Here is a 23857-nt window from a genome sequence, read left to right as displayed (position 1 = left end):
GCTTCAAGTACTTTGTCTCCCTTGTAATTTTTTCATTCGTCATCCATTACCATTTTTTCCAATGAGGGTTTTATCTTATAAACACGAGAAGTTATGACAATGTGGGAAGCGAATCTTGTTTCAGCAACTTTTAACAAAGATAGATCCGAATGCTTTTAAAAAATGGCATGCGCCATGTCATGATTCACAAAAAAAATCTTTAAACTACTCACTTCGCCAATCACTTTTAATATTCATGCACAACTTGAAAAGTGGGCCAATTTTTTAAAAGGTTGACACATACTTTTTTAAAGCAAGATTTAGACAATGTACAATACATGGTGTCCAAAATATGTGCGAAAAAGTTTCTTCAACAATAGTACCGGTAAGTGTCACATCCCTTTTTTAACTCCAAAAAAAATAAATTTTAAGTTTGAAAGGGTTTTTATTATCAAACTGACAAAAGATGAAAATTTGTTTCAAAACGGATTATTTATATTTAAAATACAGAGTCGCCACTTAGCATAAATCGGGTGTGCCAAGTCACCTTTGGAAATTCTTTTTTAAAATGGTTTTGACTCTAAACTGATTCGCGAACAGAGATTATGATTAAGGAATTCTGTTAATCGAAGGGAAGGTGTTAGGCACCCCTTGATCCCATGGTTTGACCACGGTCGCTTGGTAGAGCGTATCGGCTAATTTGAACACTATGAATGTTTAAGCCACACAAAGTATGTAAAACAATCAATCAAACATGTGAAACAAAACAAATCTAAAATATAGTGCTCTGTTCAATTATACAGTCCAAAAAATGCAAAAAAATAAATCCTATTCTAACCTACACTAATCCTAACTACGCTTCTGCGCTTTACCCGATGTCTCGGGCCTTCATCACGAACGTCTTCCACCAACTTAATATGTCGGGGCATTCCCCAATGAATAAATACAATGTGTCTCGGAGCATTCCTCGACTAAATAAATACATTTGAATTAAATATGATAAACTATAAAGAAACATTCATACTCACATTCCAACATTCAACCAAAACAACAAGTTCTAAAATTTGCCTACCCGAACCTATATTGCCTATCCGTTTCAACACATTATAAATCTATCACAACTCATATCAACAATAAATCAAAATTAAACTGAATCTATCCTTTTTGTCAATTTTTAATTCTCGCCCCCAAATCTCTTTTATCAATCACCACAATTAGCAATCACCATTTCGATCCAAAACCTATCACCACAATCTGATTAAGACCCAAACAGTACCCAAATTTCTAGAAATAGTACGTAAACCAATGAGTCCAACAATCCCCGAAATCTAACAGAGAACTAAAACTGATTAAAATCGTGCTCCAATGAATGGACAATGACAAATACGACCAAAATAGTAGACGCCGACCAGATTTTGTCCAAATATCAAAGGAAAATAAGAAGGTTTTGGTGATTTTGAGATGGGATCGATCAAACAACGAGAAGGAAAATTAATCGACAAACTTGAGGAAGATTTTGGTGAGCTTGATGCCGATTCCGATGAAATTTTTGTCAGAAAAAGCTTGATAAGATCGAACTTCTCCTATTTTTACTATTTCTAGCCAAAAATTTCAAGCTCCTTCCATTTTTCTTGACCGCTTCCTCACTGATATCTGTGTGTATATGTTTCTCAGTGGGAGAGTATGTTTTTTGGTGACCTGAGTGTGTGTATGCGAGAGTCGTAAGGATCTAAAAGAGGTGAGTGTGTGCGTGTGTGATTTTGGTGTGTATACGTGATTCTACCTATGGCGGATGATCTGAAATAGAGAATTCATTGTTTACGTGTCATTGGGTGGAATTGGGGTCAATTGTTTTTGTGTATGGTAATGGTGAATATCTGTAGAAGATAATAGAGATGATGATGTGTGTATATGAGAGTGATGAATTGTATATGGCAGTGGTGTGTGTATGCATTTTTTTTGCGTGCTCTGTTAATGGAAATGTGAGGTTGTGTGTGTGAAACCCAATTCCATTGAAGTCTAGTTCCTGTATTGTGTATTGATGGTGTGGTGTGTAGAAGATGAATTCCAGTGGGGTGCCCCTCTTCTATTTTGATTATTTATATTGTATGCCGCCTCCTTTTTTGCTTTGTGTCCAAGAAAGGTGAGGAGGAGAGGAGTCATTTAGGTAGGTGGGTAAGGGTATGAGGTAGAGTAGGTTATTAGGATTAGGTGTAAAGTTGGTTAGGATAGGGTTGTTATTTTAATTGTATTTTTATGGGATATAATCACATGGGTGAGGGTACATGGTAAGGCGAGAGTAAAAATGGTAACAATGCTTTTGGGGAGGGACAAAATTATTTGTTGACATCATGCCCCTCTTTGCATGTAAACACAAAGTTTTTTCATACAAAGAAGTAGACAACGAGACAGAATTTTGACCTGACCATTATTCAAAGGAAGAAATAAAAGAAAGAAGGATAACCGAGTTGGAGAGTTAAGTGAGGTCCCATCGAGGTTCTGGTCCGTGGCTCTATCATTACATCAAAAATGAAAATTACAAGTTAAAACATAAATGAAATTACAAAAATCCTATCTATGCAGCTTCTTTTGGACTTTTGACTTGAGTTTCATCACCCTATTCTTCAGTCAGGCTCCTGACTTGTAATATCTTCAATTTGTTGCCTGACTTTTAATTTCTTCACATTGTTGTTTGACTTTCCATTTATTCTCCCTGTGCTTCGGGTGGGCTCCAATGTTACTTGAATTATCAAAACAAGGAAGTGCGTCTCCTTACAAATGTTTCTTGAATTATCCAGACGAGAAAGTGCATCTCCTTACAAATGCCGGTTGAATTTCCCAAACAAGGAAGTGCATCTCCTTACAAATGCCACTTGAATTACTGAAATAAGAAAGTGTGTCTTCTTACCAATGCCGCTTGAATTAACTAAATAAGAAAATGTGTTTCCTTACAAATGTTGCTAGAAATACCCAAACAGGAAAGTGCGTCTCCTTACTAATGCCTTTTGAATTACCAAAATAAGGAAGTGTGTCTCCTTACCAATGCCGCTTGAATTACCCAAACAAGGAAGTGCGTCTCTTCACAAATGTTGCTAGAATTGCCCAAAAAAGGAAGTGCGTCTCCTTACAAATGTTGCTTGAATTGTCCAAACAAGGAAGTGCGTCTCCATACAAATGTTGCTTGAATTATCCAGAAAAGAAAGTGCGTCTTCTCACAAATGTTGCTTGAATTACCCAAACAAGGAAGTGTGTCTCCTTATAAATATTGGTTGAATTACCCAAACAAGAAAGTACGTCTCCTTACAAATGCCACTTGAATTACCAAAATAAGAAAGTGCATCTTCTTACCAATGCAGCTTGAATTGCACAAATAAAGAAGTGCGGCTCCTTACAAATGTTGCTTAAATTATCCGAACAAGGAAGTGCATCTTCTTACAAATATTGCTTGAATTTCCCAAACAAGGAAGTGTGTCTCCTTAAAAATGTTGCTTGAATTACCCAAACAAGGAGGTGCGTCTCTTTACAAATGTTGCTTGAATTACCCAAACAAGGAAGTGTGTCTTCTTAAAAATGTTGCTTAAATTACACAAACAAGAAAGTGCGACTTCTAGGAGTGAAGGTTCAATTTAGAAAGTGCATTACCTAATAAATGGACCTGAATCATCCAGACAAGGAAGTGTGTCTCCTAGATATATTGGATGATGAGTTTTTACCATGGTTTTGATTACCAAACTTGTGCAACACCTTATCTCCTGCATTTATGAAAGTGAGGCATTACAACCTTTGATATTTAGACTCCGAAGACCTTGATTTGAAGGTAACATATTTTCTATTTCATCAAAGAAAACTTGTGAGTTTATAAACATGGTGGTTGGTTTGTGGCTTTAGCTTTTGTGGTAATCGCTCTTGCCCCCGTCATATTTAACCTTGCTTCCAACCATTAGCATATGTCATCGACTTGCTGTATCATTGACCAAACTCAGATTATCAAGAGTGAATTTGAAACAAACATAGTATCTCTGCTTTACCGTGTTTCTCAGATAAAACCTTTGAACCTTGGTATTTCCATGAGTTGCCAGACTTGTCAGTTAACAAAAATTTCTGCATGTCTTATTTCGGCTCACAATCATATCTCTTTCATGTGTTGGCCTTTTGTCTTGGTTTCCGCAATTAAAGAAGCTGGTAGCCAGTTTTGAAATCTTTTCTCACTTGTTTTGCTATGAACTTGACTCACAGACAAGAGAAAAATGGCAATAACTTTTATTTGACAACTGACTCAAGAAAACAAAATAAAAACAAAAGAAGAAAGAAAAGACAATGAATGTCCCCATTTGAAACAAAGAAATGAAAAATTATCTAGAAAATGACAGTCAACTCTAATGACTATGCCATGCATTTTGTATTAAGTTGTCTGATCTTTTTATCCAAACTTTCTACAAATTGTTATTGAGTTAATAGCCACGAAACTGAGTTGTTTCTTTAGGTCAATTGTCTTTAATACCTCATTCGGCTAGTGACACCTTGAAGGGTTTTTACCAACATGCCTCTCTCATTCTCTTTTTCTTAGTTCACCATTGTCTTATGATATCTGTGAGGGTTTTCACCAATAAGACTCTCTCATTTTTACCTCTCTCAACTTACCATCGTCTTATGGTGCCCGTGAGGGTTTTCACCATTAAGACTCTCTCATTTTTATTTCTCTCCTGATTCCTTACGCTGAGGAAGACAAGTAGTTCCCAAAATGCGTCATCATATCCCTTGCATGCTTAGCCTTAACATTCTTAAAGATTGATCTGAAGGTCTTTATTTGGTTGTACCTTGTCTTTTAGATAGGGTTAAAAAGAAAGGATGACATGAGGCTCAAACGACACTTGAAGTGGGGTAAGACTTATAACTTTTGGAATCGACTCAAACAATGAGGATTAACCCATGCCCCAGTTTCTTTGGCTAGGTGACTCTAAACTATTTATTTGGTTTGACCAAGCCCAAAGTAGGGCAGCCTACATATCTCACCCTCTAAAGAGGAGAATCAGGTCACGCATAGTTCTGGGGGCTTGTTTTGCTTGATTATGATTTTTTTTTCTTTTGACTTTTTTTCTTTGTGATTTTCCTTATTTTATTTTTCTTGACACTCTTTTTTCTTTTTGGACACATTTTTTCTCTCTTTTTTTGAAACTTTTTGACTCTATTCTTTTGCTCGACACTTTTCTTTTGAGTTTTGCTGACTCTATCTTGATTCCAAAAGAGGGGTATGAAAGAAAATAGGACTAAAGCTCAAATGGGGTAAACAAAGGATGACAGAATGTTTGGATGACAGAATAAAATGCCTTCATCATATCAATCCTTGAAAATACTAGTAGATAGCATGCAAGTGAAAGTGAAAGATGAAAATCTTTATGACATCTCTTACAACATTAACTTTGACTGAGTCTGTGCGTCACTACTTCTTCCACAAACTCCACCTTTGTTGTACATTCCTTACATCGAATGACTCATGCTTTCGTGGAGCTGATTTTTCTATTCCTTTTAATGTAGGACCACACATTCACTATTTGACCTAATTAAGATATGTCTTTCAATTGATGACTAATTTATTCTTGCGATTCTCAAAATAATTGCCTTAATTTTTCAAATAAGGCTTCAACTTATCACCAAATGTCTCAACACTCTACCTATGTCCTCAGATACTCTCTTTTTCTAACATTAATCCTTTGACTCAATGCTCATGCTTAAACTGGATTTTAAAATCTAGATGAAAATTCTGCTAGCATGTCATAACACTAGAATCAACATAAAATGTACTATGTAAAGAAAACAAACAAACAATATAAATTTAAAACACAAAGAAAAACTGCACACTCCATTTAATTAAAATGAAAGATAGAAGGATTTGAACATAACGACAAAAGGACAAAATAAAATATATCCCTAACTACAACCCTGAAATAATTTGGATGATAGAAAATAAAACAAAATAGGCTACCAGACCTCTTCCTAGTAGGGAGAGGGGTGACTTTTCAATTGCTCAGCCTGATATCTTATCCACTGGTTTGCATATCCACATGACTAAAAGTTTCCTCACTGTCAATGTTCTGCACCATAATTGATTTATCTTGAATCATCTTTTTAATTTCTCTTTTCAAAGCACGGTAATCTTCAATACTGTGACCCTGAACATCAGAATGATATACACATCGTACATTAGGATCAAAACTTCTTGAATGTGGGTCAGGAGTATACCCAAGGAGAGGAGTAATCATACCCCATTGTACTAATCTCTAGAATAAACTGGCATATGACTCTCCAATTGGTATGAGCTATCCCTCGACTTCTACCTCATTTCATTATTTGGCTTGGATCAAAAATCTAGCCTAGAAGGGCTTCGGTATGTTTGTGGAGTTTGAGGATGACTTTGAGGAGTTGGTGCACGCCATTGTGGGTAATAAGGGGATTAAATATATAGTTGTGCATTGTATACTAGATATGGTGGTGGAGGAATGGAGTATAATGGATTATGGGAGTCATTCTATGGAGCTTGGGCTTAGGCTTGGGTTTGAGCCTGTGGGTAACGATGGTGTGGTCCTCTTGCCCGTGCCTATTGTCCAACTACAATAGCCGATGCATCTTCCTCATACTTCTTCCCTCCAACACTTCCCAAACCATTTTGAATTGCTTGAGTAGTCATTTCCAATGTTGCAAAACGCATAATGAGATCGGTCTTAATTCAATCCTCTATTATCTCTCCCATTTTGAGGACCTCAATAAATGGCTTGCCTAATGTAGGTAACAAGTGTTGATAATATGTTTCATCCTGTGCTTGAATAAATACCTCTACTATCTTACTTTCTTTCATTGACAGTTTCACCCTAGCAGCTTATTCACGCCATCTAATCACATACTCTCTGAAAGTCTCAGTACTCTTTTTCTTCATGTTAGTTAGGGATTTCTCATCAGGAATCAAATCCGCATTTTATTGGAATTGTTACACAAATTCATTAGCTAGGTCATCCCAACTAATCCACTTGTCGATGTCTTGATCAACAAACCATTCTGAAGCTAGGCCTAAAAGACTCTCACCGATATATGTCACGAGTAATTCTTCCTTCCCCCCAACACCCCTTAGTTGGTTGCAATAATGTCTCAAATATGCTACAGAATCACCATGTCCATCATACTTCTCAAACTTCAGCATTTTAAAACCAAAAGAAAGATGAACCCCTGGAAACATGCACAGATCTTTATATGAGACACTTTTGTACCCCCCAAGTCCCTGGAGGTCTTTCATAGCCAGTTCTAAAATATACAGTCCAATTATACAGTCCAAAAAATGCAAAAAATAAATCATATTCTAACCTACACTAATCCTAACTACGCTCCCACACTTTACCCGATGTCTCGGGCCTTCATCACGAACGTCTTTCGCTAACATAATATGTCGGGGTATTCAGGTGAATCAAATAATCTTACTAATGATTCGGTGCCACCAATCATCTTACTAATGATCTTAATAATCTGACTCTTAAATGTGACTACATCGGGATATATCAAATTCTTATGGGTAATGGAGCAGGTTTGAATATCTCTCATATTGGTGAATCAAAATTGATGTCTTCTTCTAAAACCTTACATCTTAAAAATATTTTATATGTGCCGGAGATCATTAAGAGTGTATTAAGTGTGGCTCAATTTATTGCTGATAATAATGTTTATTTTGAATTTCACCCATCGGGCAACGAGGAATATACTATTGCAAGGGAGACTTAAAAATGGCCTCTACATACTTTTATCCTCTGGAAGATCTTATTGGTGTTCTTCAAATAAAGCACAAATACTTGTGTCGAAATCTTCTCTTGATGTTTGGCATAATCATTAAGGATATTCTTTATTTAAAATTGTTCAAAGTGTGGTTAAAATGCTCTGTCTTCCATTTCAAATCAATAAAAATTCTAGTATGTGTTCATCTTATCAATAAGGTAAAAATCATAAACAACCTTTCTTCCTTGTCCTTATCTCGATTGGACTTGAGACTTAGTTCATTCTGATGTATGGGTCCTGCTCCTTATTTAGTAGGCAATAATTTTCATTATTTGTTATCTGTCCTGAGCCAGGGATTTATCAGAGAAAACCTTTCTACTTTATCTGCGGTAGTTGTATGGACTGCGTGCGCTCTACCCTCCTAGACCCACTTTCTAGGAATATACTGGGTAGGTGGTTGTTGCTGATTACTAAGTTTCTCGGACTTGGGTGCTGGTGTCATACACGGGTGCGGATCCGAGTGTCGGATCCTTAATGATCAAATTTTTCAGATTCGGGGATATAGATCTGGATACGAATACGGGTGCAGGGACTCGGAAAAAAAAATTAAAATTTTTTACATACAGTTAAAAAAATATCAAATATGCATAATTATATAGATGAGATATTGTGAAAAACCTACATGTAACTTGTGCCTTGTAGAGTTAGATCATGAAGGAACGAGGCCGCAAGCAAATACACCTCTTTAAAAGGGCATGATTCATTCCTTTTCCTACAACTCACATAACAAAGTATTAAAATAAGATAGTATAACTATGACACATTGAAATATAGCAAATAAAAAACTAAAACAAAGCTAAGATTAAGAGAGATATGAAACATACCTTTAGCCGAGATGACTAGACGAGTTACTAAGTTAGAATCAAATATACCAAGGGAAAGTTACGAGAGACATAAGTCAATTAACCATTCAAATTAAGAGTCAAATGATCACCAAAAATTATGCATAAACTACATGTTCATACACCAAAAATAACTACATAAAATCGACCTTTAAACTAAGTTCTATTTGAGACATCTAATATGAACGTGAGCATATCTAAATCAAAGATCATCTTCTTCAATTTCCTCCATGTTGTCATCTCCTTCTAAATTCTCAACTTTATTTTCAAAGAACACATCTTCTAGTTGAGGTTCATCGATTGACAATTCAACTAACTCATTGATACTTTCATCAATGTTGAAATGGTCTCCACCTAAAACAATACCAAATGAATTTAGATTATTGTGAAAGAAACCTATCATCATAAAAAATTACTCAAAAAGTATCAAAAGACTTACTTAAATCCCAATATTTGCTTGCACCACTTATGTATTTTTCTTTCTTTCGAGAAAGCAAGCGAAGATTATAATGCACAAATACTAAATCTTCGGCTCTTGAAGAAGATAACTTGTTTCTCTTGATGCTATGGATCAATGAATAAGTTTTCCAATTCCTTTCACAACAAGATGGAGAAGCCGGTTGGGAGAGATAACTGTAAGCCAAACTTTGTAAAAGTAGAGCATATACACTATAGTTAGCCCACCAAGATAGAGGATCTTCATACCTCATAGCATCAATCACGTGAGGATCACTAAAGTGACCACTTAAACTATAAAATGCCTCATACTCCAAAGAAACTTGCTTCAAATCATTTGGAACTTTGAAGTATCTTTGAAAGCATTTGATCCTATTTGAGGTAATCTCCCTATCTTCATTCAGAGCAAGTCTTATTATCCCATTACTTTTCCCTTGAAGCCACGATTCATGATAGTATTTAGGAACCAAGAAATGTGTTAAACAATGCAATAGGGTGTTACTCTTATTCCACCTAGCCACAAGAATTTCTTGAACTGTATCAAAAAATTCTGATTTACCGTTAATAAGATCTTTACCCTCATGCTCAAATACAATCACCTTTATCTTTTCAATCATGGTATCCACATGTCATAAATATGATGCAATTGTGGAATATCAAGACCGGCTCCTCTAAGCATGGATATTATCGGTTCCGTACACTTTAAAAATTATTCAACTTTATCCCACCATGCATCATCCATCACTAGCGATTTTATCTCACGCACCCTCGCTTCAAGTACTTTGTCTCCCTTGTAATTTTTTCATTCGTCATCCATTACCATTTTTTCTACTGACGATTTTATCTTATAAATACGAGAAGTTATGACAATGTGGGAAGCGAATCTTGTTTCGACAACTTTTAACAAAGATAGCTCCGAATACTTTTGAAAAATGGCATGCTCCATGTCATGATTCACAAAAAAAATCTTTAAACTACTCACTTCGCCAATCACTTTTAATATTCATGCACAACTTGAAAAGTGGGTCAATTTTTTGAAAGGTTGACACATACTTTTTAAAGCAAGATTTAGACAATGTACAATACATGGTGTCCAAAATATGTGCAAAAAAGTTTCTTCAACAATAGTACCGGTAAGTGTCACACCCCTTTTTTAACTCCAAAAAATTTAATAAGTTTGAAAGGGTTTTTATTACCAACAATCCAATTAAGACCCAAACAGTACCCAAATTTCCAAAAACAGTATGCAAACCAATGAGTCCTGAAATCCCCAAAATCCAACAGAGAACTGAAACTAATTAAAACCGAGCTCCAATGAACGGACAATGAAAAAGACGACCAAAATAGTGGACGCCGACCAGATTTCGTCCAAATATCAAAGAAAAATAAGAAGGTTTTGGCGATTTTGAGATGAGATCGATCAAATAACGAGAAAAAAAATCAATCAGTGAACTTAAGGTCGATTTTGGTGAAAGTTTTGCTAGAAAAAGCTTGATAAGATCGAACTTCTCCCGGTTTCACTATTTCTAGTCAAAAATCTCAAGCTCCTTCCATTTTTCTTGACCCTTTCCTCACTGATATCTGTGTGTACGTGTTTCCTGTGGAAGAGTATGTTTTCCAGCGACCTGAGTGTGTGCGCGCGAGATTCATGAGTATCTGAAAGAGGTGAGTGTGTGCGTGGGTGATTTTGGTGTATGTGCGCAATTCTGCCTATTGTGGATGATCCAAAATGGAGAATTTGTTGTTTACGGGTCATTGGGTGGAATTGAGGTTAATTTTTTTTGTGTATGGTCATGGTGAATATCTATAGAAGATAATGGAGATGATGATGTGTGTGTATGAGAGTGACGAATTGTATATAGCAGTGGTGTGTGTGCATTTTTTTTGTGTGCTCTATTAATGAAAATATGAGGTTGTGTGTGTGAAACCCAATTCCATTGAAGTCTGGTGCATGTATTGTGTACTGATGGTGTGGTATGTAGAAGATGAATTCCAGTGGGGAGCCCCCTTCTATTTTGATTATTTGTATTATATGCCCCCTTTTTTTTTTGCTTTGTGTCTAAGAAAGGTGAGGAGAAGGGGGGTCATATGGGTAGGTGGGTAGGGGTATGGGGTGGGGTAGGTTGTTAGGATGAGGTGTAAAGTTAGTTAGGATAGTGTTGTTATTTTTTTTTATAATTTTATGGAATATAATCACATGGGTGAGGCTACGTGGTAAGGCGAGAGTAAAAATGCTTTCCGGAGGGACAAAATTACTTGTCTACAGTAAGTTTTATATTTATGGAATTATCGGTGATAACTTGAACGATATTTTTGGGTCCAACATCTTTAATGGCTTTAATAAATAATTTAGTGATGTACCCACCATCCTTGACAACACTACTAGAATTCATAGATATAGGTCCACTTCTAGATGCTCCCATTATATTTATCAAGGGTCGTCTTTTAATATCCGTCCATCCGTCCGAACATATTGACAATCCTTTTCATTTTCATGTATCTCTAATAGGTTGTAATTTTCTATTTATATTAACTTTTTCTTGAGCCAAAAGTGTTGTTCTTAACCTATTATAAGTGGGTGGAATATAACTGGGTATAAAATTTACCGCCAAAAACTCGGAATACTTTTCAAAGTAGGGAGAAGTTGAAAGATTGAATGATAAACCTAAATCATAGAACATTCGAGCCACCAACTTGTTGACAATATTTCTGTTGGCAACGCTAAACGACTTCTCTAGTGCTCCACCCGTCGATCTTTTTTGCTTTTTAGGTTGCGATAAATCCGAGCGTTCGGGGAGGGATACATAATCTTCCCTTTTTCTTGCATCTAATTGAACTATTGATTTTTTCCTTTCAGCTTCTTCATTCTCCATCTTTAATATTGCACATACTTCATTTCTAATTTCTTTACATATTGCAACTCCATGGCCAGAAAGTTTTAACAGATGTGCTTTTACCTTAGAATATGAAGCTGTAACCCTTTTATTACAAAATTTACATGACCTTACTCTATTTCTACCACCATTAGGAGTAACCATAAGAACCTTGACATGATTCCACAAAGGTTTATCATCAAAATCTAATCCAATATTTTTTATTGGTCTTAAAATACTCTTTCCTTTTGTTGCTGGTGATTCCATGATAGAACAGAGAGCTTTTAAAAATTTTTAGATATAGAAGATTTTTTTTTAAGAACAGAGAGCTGATGATTCAGTTTGCAGTGTGCACTTTTCTAGGTTATGGTGTCTTTTAGAACAAGAAAGAGAGGAAAGGTTGAAAAGTTGGTGAGAAAATGAAGTTTTCAAGAAGTAAAAATAGTAGTACTGTAGTACATCTGCAAGAATGGACATTTTGATAGATATTTGACTTTTTTTATTATTAAAAATGTATTTTAAAGGTTATTTCATTTAAAATAGTATAAATTTCATTAAATGAGATTTGATCTTTTTATTTTTGGATAATTTAATTTAAATTTTTTATCATGTTTTAGTAAAAATATATTTTTTGTTTCGATTTATGTGGCACGATTTTAATTTGGAGGGTCAATTAATTTAATTTTGATCATAAACTTAAATTTTAAAATCATATTAATTCTAAAGTCAAGCGTTGAATTAGTTGTTAATTGTTACTTCTAATATATAATTACATTTCAAGTATTTTGATAGTTCAGAGCTTACATTGACAAGAAAAATCAAACGATCTAACAAGATGTGATTCCTAAAATGATATCTTATTATCAACTAAGTTAATCACATATTATAGTCAATTGTTACTTCTAATATATAATTATATTTTAAATATTTCGATAGTTCAGAACTTACATTGACAAAATAAATCAAACGATCTAACAAGATGTGATAATCCCTAATATGATATCTTGTTATCAATTAAGTTAGTCAAATATTGTCAATTGTTGCTTCTACTATATAATTACATTTTAAGTATTACAATAGTTCAGAACTTACACTGAGAAGAAGAATCAAATGATCTAACAAGATGTGATCCCGAATATGATATCATGTTATCAACTAAGTTAGTCAAATATTATTAAATGTTACTTCTTATATATAATAACATTTCAAGTATTTCGATAGTTCAGAACTTACACTGACAAGAAGAATCAAACGATCTAACAAGATGTGATCCCTAATATGTTAGCTTGTTATCAATTAAGTTAGTCGAATATTATCAATTATTACTTCTAATATATAATTACATTTTAAGTATTACAATAGTTCAGAACTGTTACTTCTAATATATAATTACATTTTAAGTATTTCAATAGTTCAGAACTTACTAACAAGAAGAATCAAACGATCTAACAAGATGGGATCCCTAATATGATATCTTGTTATCTATTAAGTTAGCCGAATATTGTCAATTGTTACTTCTAATATATAATTACATTTTAAGTATTACGATAGTTAAACCTTTCTTTGTTTGAAGCACATGATATTCGATTACTTTTAATTTGAATATGTTTTTGACTTTCAACTCTTTCTTTAAAAAGGAGAAACTACTTTTCTTTTAAAATTAGTTCCAAGAGAATCGAATATGTTTATAGATTTTTATGACTTTTAAAGGATAAATTATTTCATTAAAAATAATTTTATTTAAACACAATTTAATATAATTATAGCTATAAAAAAAATATTAGATTAGATGCATCAAAAATAATATTTGAATCAATGTAATAATATTATTTGTTAGTTAATATAAAATTTATGATGTTCTTTCTCTGTTCTTTTTTAGTTAAAAGAAATGATTATTTAAGAGTGTGATTTGATTAATATATTTATTAATTCGTTAGTCTTTATTTATTTACATGCTTCTTAAATCTAAAAAGAGTAATACAAAGGTTCAAGTTAAAAAAAAAATTAATGTTTTTTTTCTTTTTCAAAATTGACAAGTATTTTAAAACCAAAAAAGAATGAGAATATTAATATGTTCAATATATACTTACGCACAGTGGTGGACCCGAAATTTAAGGATTGTGGGTGCTTAGAAAATTAAAAGGCTGAAAAATAAAAATAAAAATAAAAATAAGAATGCACCTTAACAAGGTTCGAATGTAGGACGCCTCTTCAATGGAGAACCTTAAGATCAACCTAAATGCCAGTTCATTCAACCAACCTTTTATTTTAGTGGGTGTTTTTATATGTTTTATACCTATTTTCGCATATTTTCTATATAATTATATCTATTCCGCATTGAATTTAATAGGTGCCGGAGCACCCCAAAAATATATGTAAGTCCGCCCCTGCTTACACTAAATTTAGTTTCATTTAAAATGTGTGCTTTTAAAGCATATACATTAATTTTTATTTTATAATTAAATAATTATAATGTCTATCCTCATTTTATAAACTCTAATTAATATACAATGCTTACCTCATTTAACTAAAAAATGGATAAATTATTTATTCTTAATAATAAATAATCAATGAGGCAACTAGTAACTAAGCTCTAATTATAATATGGAATGTTTATCTCATTTAATCAAAATAATAATAATATCTATATCTATATATATTAAAGGAAAACTAAAAGTAAGACAAGAAGTCACGTGGCAGCACAAGATTAAGTCTAAGTAATAATTTTAAAACAATGTTAAAAAGTATGTAATAAAAATTTTGAATTGAAAGATTAAGTATTTAAATTTGAAATACATTATCTCTTTTTTAAAAAATAAAATCATTATCTTAATAAATAGAAATTCATAATTGAAGAGTCCTTATACACTCTTACTATTTCAAAGCTATATCTTATAAAATTTAAATATTATATATATATATATAGAGAGAGAGAGAGTTTATTTACATAATAATAATAATAATAATATAGTGGCAGTACGTAACAGTAGTACTAATATTGATAGTAATAATAATAATAAATAATAACAGGAGGAGTACGTAACAGTAGTACTAATATTGATAGTAATAATAATAATAAATAATAATAGCAGGAGGAGTACGTATAATGGATAAAAAAATTAAACAAAAGATAAAAAATAAAAAAGATAAAAATAAAACATGATTATAACCCAAGTAGTATTATTAATAATAATTATAAAAAATTGTGATTATATCCCAAGTCATCGGAACTTTCAACAATTTAAAAGATGATGATATTATATAGTTGATGTTATTTTTTAACCCAACTGATTCTAACTTTCAGCAACTAAAAAGATATTCTATAAATATATGAAGACTTTTTGTTTGAGAGATTAACATGTGTTAAATTTGAATGTGTCTTATACAAAATGAGTAGTGTGTTTCAATAGGAATAAAATACATCTGTATTTTTTAAAATTTGAATTGATACGGATATCTTTAAACTATATCAATCTAATTTTAATTTAAGATAAAAAAGTTTTAAACTAAAAAGTATAAGGTATAAGATAATTATGATATTTTAAAATCCTATCTTTTCTAACAAATTAATATCACAATAAGTAAAAAAAAAATAATATTTTTATGTCTTCAAAATTAGTAAAACGATAAGACAATTTTACAAAAAAAAAAATTAAATTATAAAATAATTTATTTGAAAAATAAATTTATTTATCAATAATAAGAATAAAAGTTTATTTAATCTTTGTATTTTTTTTTATCTTTATTAGAAAGGAAAAAGAAAAGAAGACAAAAACATAAGAAAAGTAATTAAAAAGTAAAAAAAAAAGACTCTTGTTTGAAAAAATAGTAAAATACACGTTTTTTTAAAAATAAATAGTAAATATACATTTTTTGAAAAAAAAAAAAAGAAGATAAACTATCTTCCTGATTTTTAGTAATAAAATACATATTTTTTTTCTCTTTTTGACTTCATTTAAAAGTTAGTTGTTTGATTGTGAGTGCATTTAAATAATTATTCCTTTTTTATCTACTATTTAGTTATTCAATTTTAAATAAACTTAAAATTTTTAAAACAAAATTATTAGATGTCTATTCTATTAATTTTTAGGATTTGTTATTGCCATAAAATAACGATTGGTGGAGTTTTCAAATTCAAAAATACATTTAGAAAAAGACTTATTATTTTAATCAAACATAAAAATAAAAATAATAATTAAAAGATAATGATTTAAAATATAAATTTAAAATAGTAACCATAAAAGCAATAATAATAATAATAATAATAATAACAATTCTAATAATAATAGAGAAGAATTGTTTATTTCATGAAAAACTCTTTATTGATATCATTAATTTTAGATGTATTTTAAACTCAAAATGTGTAAATTATAAGATAATTATGATAGTTAAGAATCCTGTTTTTTCTAACAAATTAATATCACACTCGATTTTGAATTTGAAAGAAATTTTAGTTTTCGTGAAATTTTTAATTTAACAATCTCTTATATATATACCCTCCAATGACATATGTAGTAGTGTAAGCTTTCTTCTTCTTCCTCTTCCTCCTCCTCCTCCTCCTCCTCTTTCTTCTTCTTCCTCCTCCTCCTTTTTATTGTTAATCATTTACAAAGTTTTATTTATCTTAAATCTTTCAAAATTTCTATTGTTTATATGCTTAACTATTTTTGTTTATACATGCAGTGTAGCAATGATAAAAATTTTATTCTTATATTTAATATTAACAAAGTCATATTTATACATTTTCTTATTCATTTTATTCAAAATACTACCATGCTATCAGTATACTATAAAAGTAAAGAATTTTTACAAATTATATTTTAATATACATTTTTTTTATAATAAAAAATTTCTACAATGAATAAAAAGATTTTAGGTAATAGTGCTCATCAAATTTCTTTGAATAACTATCAAAGTATGTTGATGCTTTACTTGATTTTTAATTATTTTATTGTTATTTATGCTTAATATTATATCTATTTTTGTTACAGATATATCTACCATGGATACAAAGATTATAGGTGATTCTCATCAGTTTCTTTTATTTAACTATAAATATATATTATTCATGGTTAATTTAAATTAAAATTATTTTATCATTGATTAATGTTATATTTATCTTTTGAAATAGATATACCTACTATGAATTAAAAAAAGATTTCTTTGAATAATTACAAAGGTATGTTCTCATACTTGATTTAATTTTATGGTTATTTTATTATTTTTTATGATTAATATTATATTTATCTTTTGTCACAAATGTACCTAAGGAAAATGAAGTTTCCACAAATATCATGCACATAAATTTCTCCAAAATGCAAAATGAATATTTAAGAAATTAACAAGTACTATCGAGAATAGAAAGATACAAAGGAGATTTATCAGACCATTTGTATAAAGAATGAATCGAAACATATTTATATATGCACAAATATTATCATTTTTATTTATCTTAATATATTTCTCCGTCACATTTACATATCTACTCTCTACTAAAAAAGTTATAAAATAAATTTATATGCATCTAATTATTGCAACTGATTTATTCCTTTCATGATTTTACTTGCAAATATACATTTATATATAAAAAAATATTTACTGCTATTTGTCATTTAAATTTTTTAAAATCATACAACTAAAGTATCGATAAACAACAAGTCAAATGAACAATAAAAGTCAATATTAACAATCGAATAATTTTAGATAGTGAACAATGCAATAAAGAAAATTATAGATTAGTCTTTTGATAATTATACGATTCATTATTTTTTTGTCATATGATAAAATTATGGGATTGTGTGGAAGAAGAGGGGATGGGATGGCGAAGGGAGAGTACATTATTAAACAAAATTAATTGAACTATGTAATTTTTTAAATTATTTATTACAAATTATATTTAATAATTCTTAATTAATTTAAAATATATTAATGTGCTACAATGAAAATTAATTTATTCTTTTAAATTAATAGATAATATTTCTAATAATTTATTTTTTAAAATATTCCGCGCTTCACATAGATACTTATAGTAATTTAGTCTTAATAATAAATAATTAACGTGGCAGCCTATCTTAATTTTGATCTTAATAACTCAGCATATTTTATCCTTATATCTCATTTAAAGGACCAAAGGTCAATTAAAATAAAATAAGAATAATAAGCGTTAATATTGAACTCTCGGTCGTCTTCTTCGTCCTTGTTCCTCTGCTTCGTCTTTTCTCCTCCATCTTCTTCCCCAACTACAAGTTTTGCATATTTTTTTTTCCAATACAATACAAATCACTATGAGCACAATTTAGTAGTCCACCACAGCACCGATATTCTCGGCTTCAAAAACCTGTTACATCGTGAATAATACCTGCAACAGCTAACGCGAACAAGAAGATTTACCAAGAAAACAGCTTCAAACGAGACAAAAGGACTGGTATAAATTACTATATAGCAGCAAAATAGAAGGTATTTTGTTTTCGAGCTATTCAAAACTTTACTTTGAGATATCAAAATTTCAATTTTTCTCAGAATTGTTGGCCAACACACCCGATCTCGTTGACCGAATCCGACACAGATCCCACACCTTACCCGTGTCAGTGTCGTGTCGACACGGGCGCGGCACCGAAAATGCCGAGTCCGAGCAACTTAGATTTTCATGACCCCAACGTGCAAACATGAAAGGGGCCGAGCCTATTTCAACACCTATGGTAGGTGATTTACAACTCTCTAAAAATGACAGTGAGCCCTTCTCCGATCCCGTTCTGTATCGCAGCGTTGCTGAAGCACTTTAGTATATTTGTATTACTCGTCCCGATGTGTCATTTTGTGTTAGCAAACTTTGTCAGTTTATGCACTCTCTGACGCTAGCTCATTTTCAAGATATGAAACGTTTGTTGCGCTATTTGAAGGACACTATGATTCATGGCTTGCATCTCCAGCGCTCTTCCAACTCATCCGCAATGGATTTACTGATGCGGATTGGGCTGGCTGTTTGGATGATAGAAGGTCTACTCGTAAAAGGGCAGCCTGATGCACTAAGCTCCAATTATACACAGGATCCGGGGAAGGGCTCGACCACAAGGATCGAAGAAGGATCTACACATGGATATTGTATTTTCCTTGGTCCTAATCTGGTTTCTTGGTCCTCGAAGAAGCAACGAGTTGTTGCTCGTTCCAGTACTGAATTTGAATATAGAGGTTTGGCTGATGCGACTGCTGAGCTTACCTGGTTTCAACAACTTCTCCAAGAATTACATGTCCTTTTGCCTGCTGCTAGGGGCGGGTGTTCGGTATTCGGCTCGGTATTTTCTAAATTCGGGTTCGGTTATTGGTAATCGGTATTTGAACGTAGATACCACATATCATACTTATGAACATTAGTTTGGTAATTCGGTAATCGGTAAATTAAACTTCGATTCAGTACGATATTTGGTAATACCATATTAAAATTGGAGATGTGCAAATGTATGTTTAAACTTCAAAGAGTATATTTAATAGAAACTCTATTTAGTATTATTTTTGTTGTTTTTTTACGAAAATATTGCCAAGGTCCAAGAGATTCTTTGGGTCCAAGAAATGTTAAAATTTTACTCCCAAATATCATATCAAATACCGAATTACTGAATACCGATTACCACATTTTTCGGTTCGGTTCGGTAATTCGATTTTTGCTAATTTATGCCTACCTTCTGCTTTGAAATTATGGTGGCGAGAAAGTTAGGTTGAGATGGTTTGGGCATGTGATGGGGAGGGACACTAATGCGCTAGTTCGTAGGTGTGAGAGGTTGACTTTTGATAGTTTCATGCAGGGTAGAGGTAGGCTAATTAGACATGATTTGGATCAGTTATAGCTTACTGAGGACATGTCCCTAGATAGGAAGTCGTGGAGGACGCGAATTAGGTTAGAGGGTTAGTGCAGGTGGGTGAGGTGTAACTAGGAGGGTTGGGGTGAGGTGTGTGCACCCGATGTGATAGTGTAGAGCTATGTTGCTCGGACTCGGAAAAAATCTCAATAGGTGCATATCGGATTAGCCAAAATTAGTGTATATTTGAAGAATCCCGACACAGGTACGACATAAAAAATGAAGAGTCCCCGCAACTTAGGTGTAGTGTGCTAACTTGTGGGTGTTCTATTTCTGTTATTTCATCTTGTTTCATGTTTTATTATGACTTTGTCTATTGTCTTTTGTCCTAAGCTGGGGATCTATCGGAAACAACCTCTCTACTTATTCGGAGATAGTGGTATGGACTGCGTGCATTTTACCCTCCCCAGACCCCACTATGTGGGAATACACTGGGTATGTTGTTGTATATATTACTACTAATCCTATCTTTCATGCTCGTACATAGCATATTGAGTTAGATTTTCATTTTGTCAGCGTGAAAATTGCTTCAAAGGATCTTGAAGTTGGCTATATCTGCTCTTTAGATCAAGTGGCTAATACATTGATGAAAAGTTTGTTTGTTTGAAGGTTTCTTTTCATGCGCGACAAGCTTACTGTGGCCAATCCACAACTACACTTGAAGGGGGTGGGGGTGTTAGGATAACTACTAGTTAGAGATATATACTATAGTTGATAACCTCTATTACATTCCTTCTCCCTTTAAGACTCTTGTATTTTACTTGTAGTTAAACTCATTGAAACATGCATATTGGAATACATGCAGAGAGTAAGAATCGATCGCGATCGCTCCAATCCTTTCAAGTCCGAGTAGGCTATTTAGGTCCTTGAGGATATGTTGAGACCATGTGGTATTGAATTTAGTGGTCATTGGAATCAGTTTTTGTCTTTGGCAGAGTTTTCCTACAACAATAGTTACCATTCCAACATTGGGATGGTCTCTTTGAGGCCTTATATGGTATGTCGCTCTCCAATTGATTGGTTTGATGCTTTTGAAGTTAGGCCATGAGGTACAAACTTATTGAGAGATTTTTTGGTAAGGTCAAATTGATTTTGGAGAGGCTTTTCATAGCTCAAAGCAGGCAAGAGAGTTATGAGGATCGAAAGGTTCATGATATGGAGTTCATGCTCGATGATCAGGTTTTGCTGAAGGTTTCACACATGAAGGGTGTGATATGGTTTGGAAAAAAAGGCAAGTTAAGCCCGAGGTATACCGAGTATTCTTCATGCATTTAGACAATGTATAAGTACCCAATGCCAGCCTGGAATTTATGGAAGGGATCTAAAATTACTAGAATGTCACACTTGAGATTTGAACCTGTGACCTAAAATAATTTTCGAACCCCCATTACCACTTTACTAGAATTTTCCCTTATGTCAAAGGGATTTTTTTCTACCCCCCAAAATAAAATGTTTTCCCCCTATTTGTGCAGTATAATTTTCCAACCAAGAGGATTCAGTTGACCCCCCTTGTCTCTATAGACCTCTGCCCTGTAAGTGCCTGTTAAAGTTTGTACTCTTCCTAGTGCGTTTTCGTATTCTCTTATCAAGTTCCAGCTAGACCAGAAATACGTTATTAACTTTGCTTGATCAAAAAGAGGGTAACACGGAGTAGCTGGATTGAACTCATTTGGTGCTTCAGGCTAGTGCTTTGATGCCTTGCAGGATGTTTTGCCTATTTGAGATAATTAGCTGAAGACTTCCTTGAACGTAGGCAACTTTTTGAGCACGTTACATCTTTTGTTGCTGGTAATGTATTTATTAAGCTGATGAACTGTCAAAGCTGTGTTCCTTTTCTGGCTTGATCCAGTGTCGATTTGTCTGTGAGAGGAAAACTGATTTTGCTGTGTGAGATTTGTTTTTGGGTAGTGTTGACCTTATGGAACTGAACATGCATTATCACAATCATATATGAATCATAATATTTTTTTGAATGTTTTGTTCGTGTGCTAGTTATTTAAGCGGTGGTCATGGTCCCTGAGGTAGATCCAGATCATGCTCTGATGATTGAAGATAATTATCCGAATACAATGCTAATTGATCCAGAAAGAGATCGCTTTCCATGCTGCATCGTATGGTCACCACTTCCTGTCCTGTCTTGGTTTATCCCTTTTATTGGGCATTTAGGGATATGTAGGGAGGATGGCGTGATCTTGGACTTTGCAGGGCCAAACTTTGTTTCTGTTGACAATTTCACATTTGGGGCACCAACTCGTTATTTCCAAGTAAGCAGAGAGCAGGTATGTCTGCTGGCTCTGACTGGGTTTATTTCTTTGAAGGACACTATCACCTTTGCTGTGCCCGTGCTATTGGTAGAAACCTGCAGTTTTTCCATCCAAGCACATCTAAAAACTATATTATGTGATTGAGTTGGATTCATTGATTTTGCTATTTGGTTGGTTTGTCCTGATGCATATTCACTTTGTTTTCGTTTCTTTTATGGCCGACAGTGCAGCTGCCTTTCTCCTTATTCAGCTGAACATGCGGATGAATATGTCCAGAACCATGATGAATCTGGAAGGAACGTTAACACGTGGGAATCAGCCTTACGGAAGAGCATTCAAGAATACCAACACCAATCTTACAGCATTTTCACCTGCAACTGCCACTCCTTTGTTGCTAATGGTTTGAACAGGCTGGGATTTCAGGCTGGTGGATGGAATGTAGTCAACCTGACCATTTTCATTTTTCTCAAGGGACGATTTGTAAACAAGACTGCTATTGTTAAAACCTATTTACCGCCTCTTGTTGTGCTTGGTTTAGGACTCATGTTTGGAGGAGCAACTTTCCTTACTTACCTGATAATTTTCATGTTTGTTCTTATCGGTTGGTTTCTCCTCGGTACATACTGTTTCAAGAAGTTGATCCATGTGTAATCAGTCGCTTGAGATTATTTGATTCCTATTGTCTGACACTTGTAAATTTGGACATGATACAAGTAACTTCTTTAGTTGATATACTGAAATATCTTAGAGCTGGAACTTCAAGTTCTGTATATGTCAAATATACTCGGTAAAGCTGGATTCTGTTCCACTTGAAAGATTTTTGAAAGTGCGGGTGCTTCTTGTTCCATTTAGACGTGTTGTAGGAGTGGCTTCAACTTATGGGATGTCCCAGCAGAGACAGAGGTTTGATATTTTTCACTTATTTGTTATCATATTGTTATTGTGGATATGATTTGAAGCTATGCTACAATTGGAGCCTCAAGCTGGAGTTGAACAAAACCCGAAGTGAGCAAACAAAACTTGGAACTGAACTCCAGCAATTACCCCAAAATCCCTCAACTGTTTCTCATCTTAGACTAATTTTTGAACTATGTTTTGATTTTCTAATGTGGGTTTTAAAGAGACTTTTCCATGAAAGGTAACTTGAAAGATCTTGTAGTCTTGTAGAGGGAGTGTTCTGGAAATATGCCTGGAGGACAAAAACGAGGAAGCTATAATCATACTTAATTTTTAATTGGTCATTTGCACTTTTGCCTATATATTGTGCAGACGTCTTTAATTTTTGTCTTTCATAAATAAATAATTTTTTTCCAAGGTTGAAGTTTGAATTTTTATAATTCTTTTGTGGGACGTAAGTTAATATTTCTCTATTTTAACATTCCTAAGTTATATTCAGGCATGATTTCAATTTTAAAGAGCTTAGTGTGACACCCCGAAGTTTTGGGGCCCGTCACTCGCCAGAATTGGGCGTGCCAACTAGGCCGCAACCTTGTCAGCTATGCAGGCGGCATGTGCTGAGGGAATATGCTGAAGTCGAAGATGAGGCAAAGGGGCATAACATGAGGCAACAAACATCTATATACGTTGCATGACATGTCCTAAGAGTGCCAAGGTGATTTGGAGAGGGCTTGGTGTGAGCCCAAGGGGGCGGAGGCATGGTGAGGATCGTGTGCGGTGTTCGATGTCAGCGCCGTGCCATTTTGAGCTACAAGTGGAATCTAAGAATTCCGGTTTAGAGAGTTGATATTGATGGTACCTTATGTATGCTTACCAAA

At 33.3% G+C, this 23857-nt stretch overlaps 1 protein-coding gene across 4 annotated transcripts; it reads left to right on the top strand.

Moving 5' to 3' along the window:
• The first annotated feature begins 18044 nt into the window (after positions 1–18044).
• Positions 18045–22838, top strand: LOC107858556 (protein RTE1-HOMOLOG). 4 transcript variants are annotated; one of them, XM_047406280.1, is made up of 4 exons: positions 18099–18421; positions 18865–19257; positions 21811–22097; positions 22308–22838. In XM_047406280.1, exons 3-4 carry the CDS (start codon positions 21828–21830, stop codon positions 22731–22733), a joined length of 696 nt encoding a protein of 231 aa, XP_047262236.1. In that variant the 5' UTR covers positions 18099–18421; positions 18865–19257; positions 21811–21827; the 3' UTR covers positions 22734–22838. The 4 variants fall into 4 exon arrangements, with proteins under 4 accessions (XP_016558771.1, XP_047262236.1, XP_047262235.1 ...); XM_047406279.1 differs by having other exon boundaries at positions 18865–20253; XM_047406281.1 differs by having other exon boundaries at positions 18836–20253.
• The last annotated feature ends 1019 nt before the right edge of the window (positions 22839–23857 follow it).

The sequence above is a fragment of the Capsicum annuum genome, chromosome 2 (genome assembly GCF_002878395.1).
Source record: "Capsicum annuum cultivar UCD-10X-F1 chromosome 2, UCD10Xv1.1, whole genome shotgun sequence".
NCBI classification, from domain to species: Eukaryota; Viridiplantae; Streptophyta; class Magnoliopsida; order Solanales; family Solanaceae; genus Capsicum; species Capsicum annuum.
Note: the sequence above shows the minus strand (reverse complement) of the source record. Positions and strands in the feature narration are given on the sequence as shown.

What these genes read in the sequence shown, in the direction of transcription:
- LOC107858556 (XM_016703285.2), top strand. Translation starts at nt 21,828, where the DNA reads ATGGTCCCTGAGGTAGATCCAGATCATGCTCTGATGATTGAAGATAAT. An exon ending in TCCAAGTAAGCAGAGAGCAG is followed by an intron (nt 22,098 to 22,307) that starts GTATGTCTGCTG and finishes TATGGCCGACAG; the next exon opens with TGCAGCTGCCTTTCTCCTTA.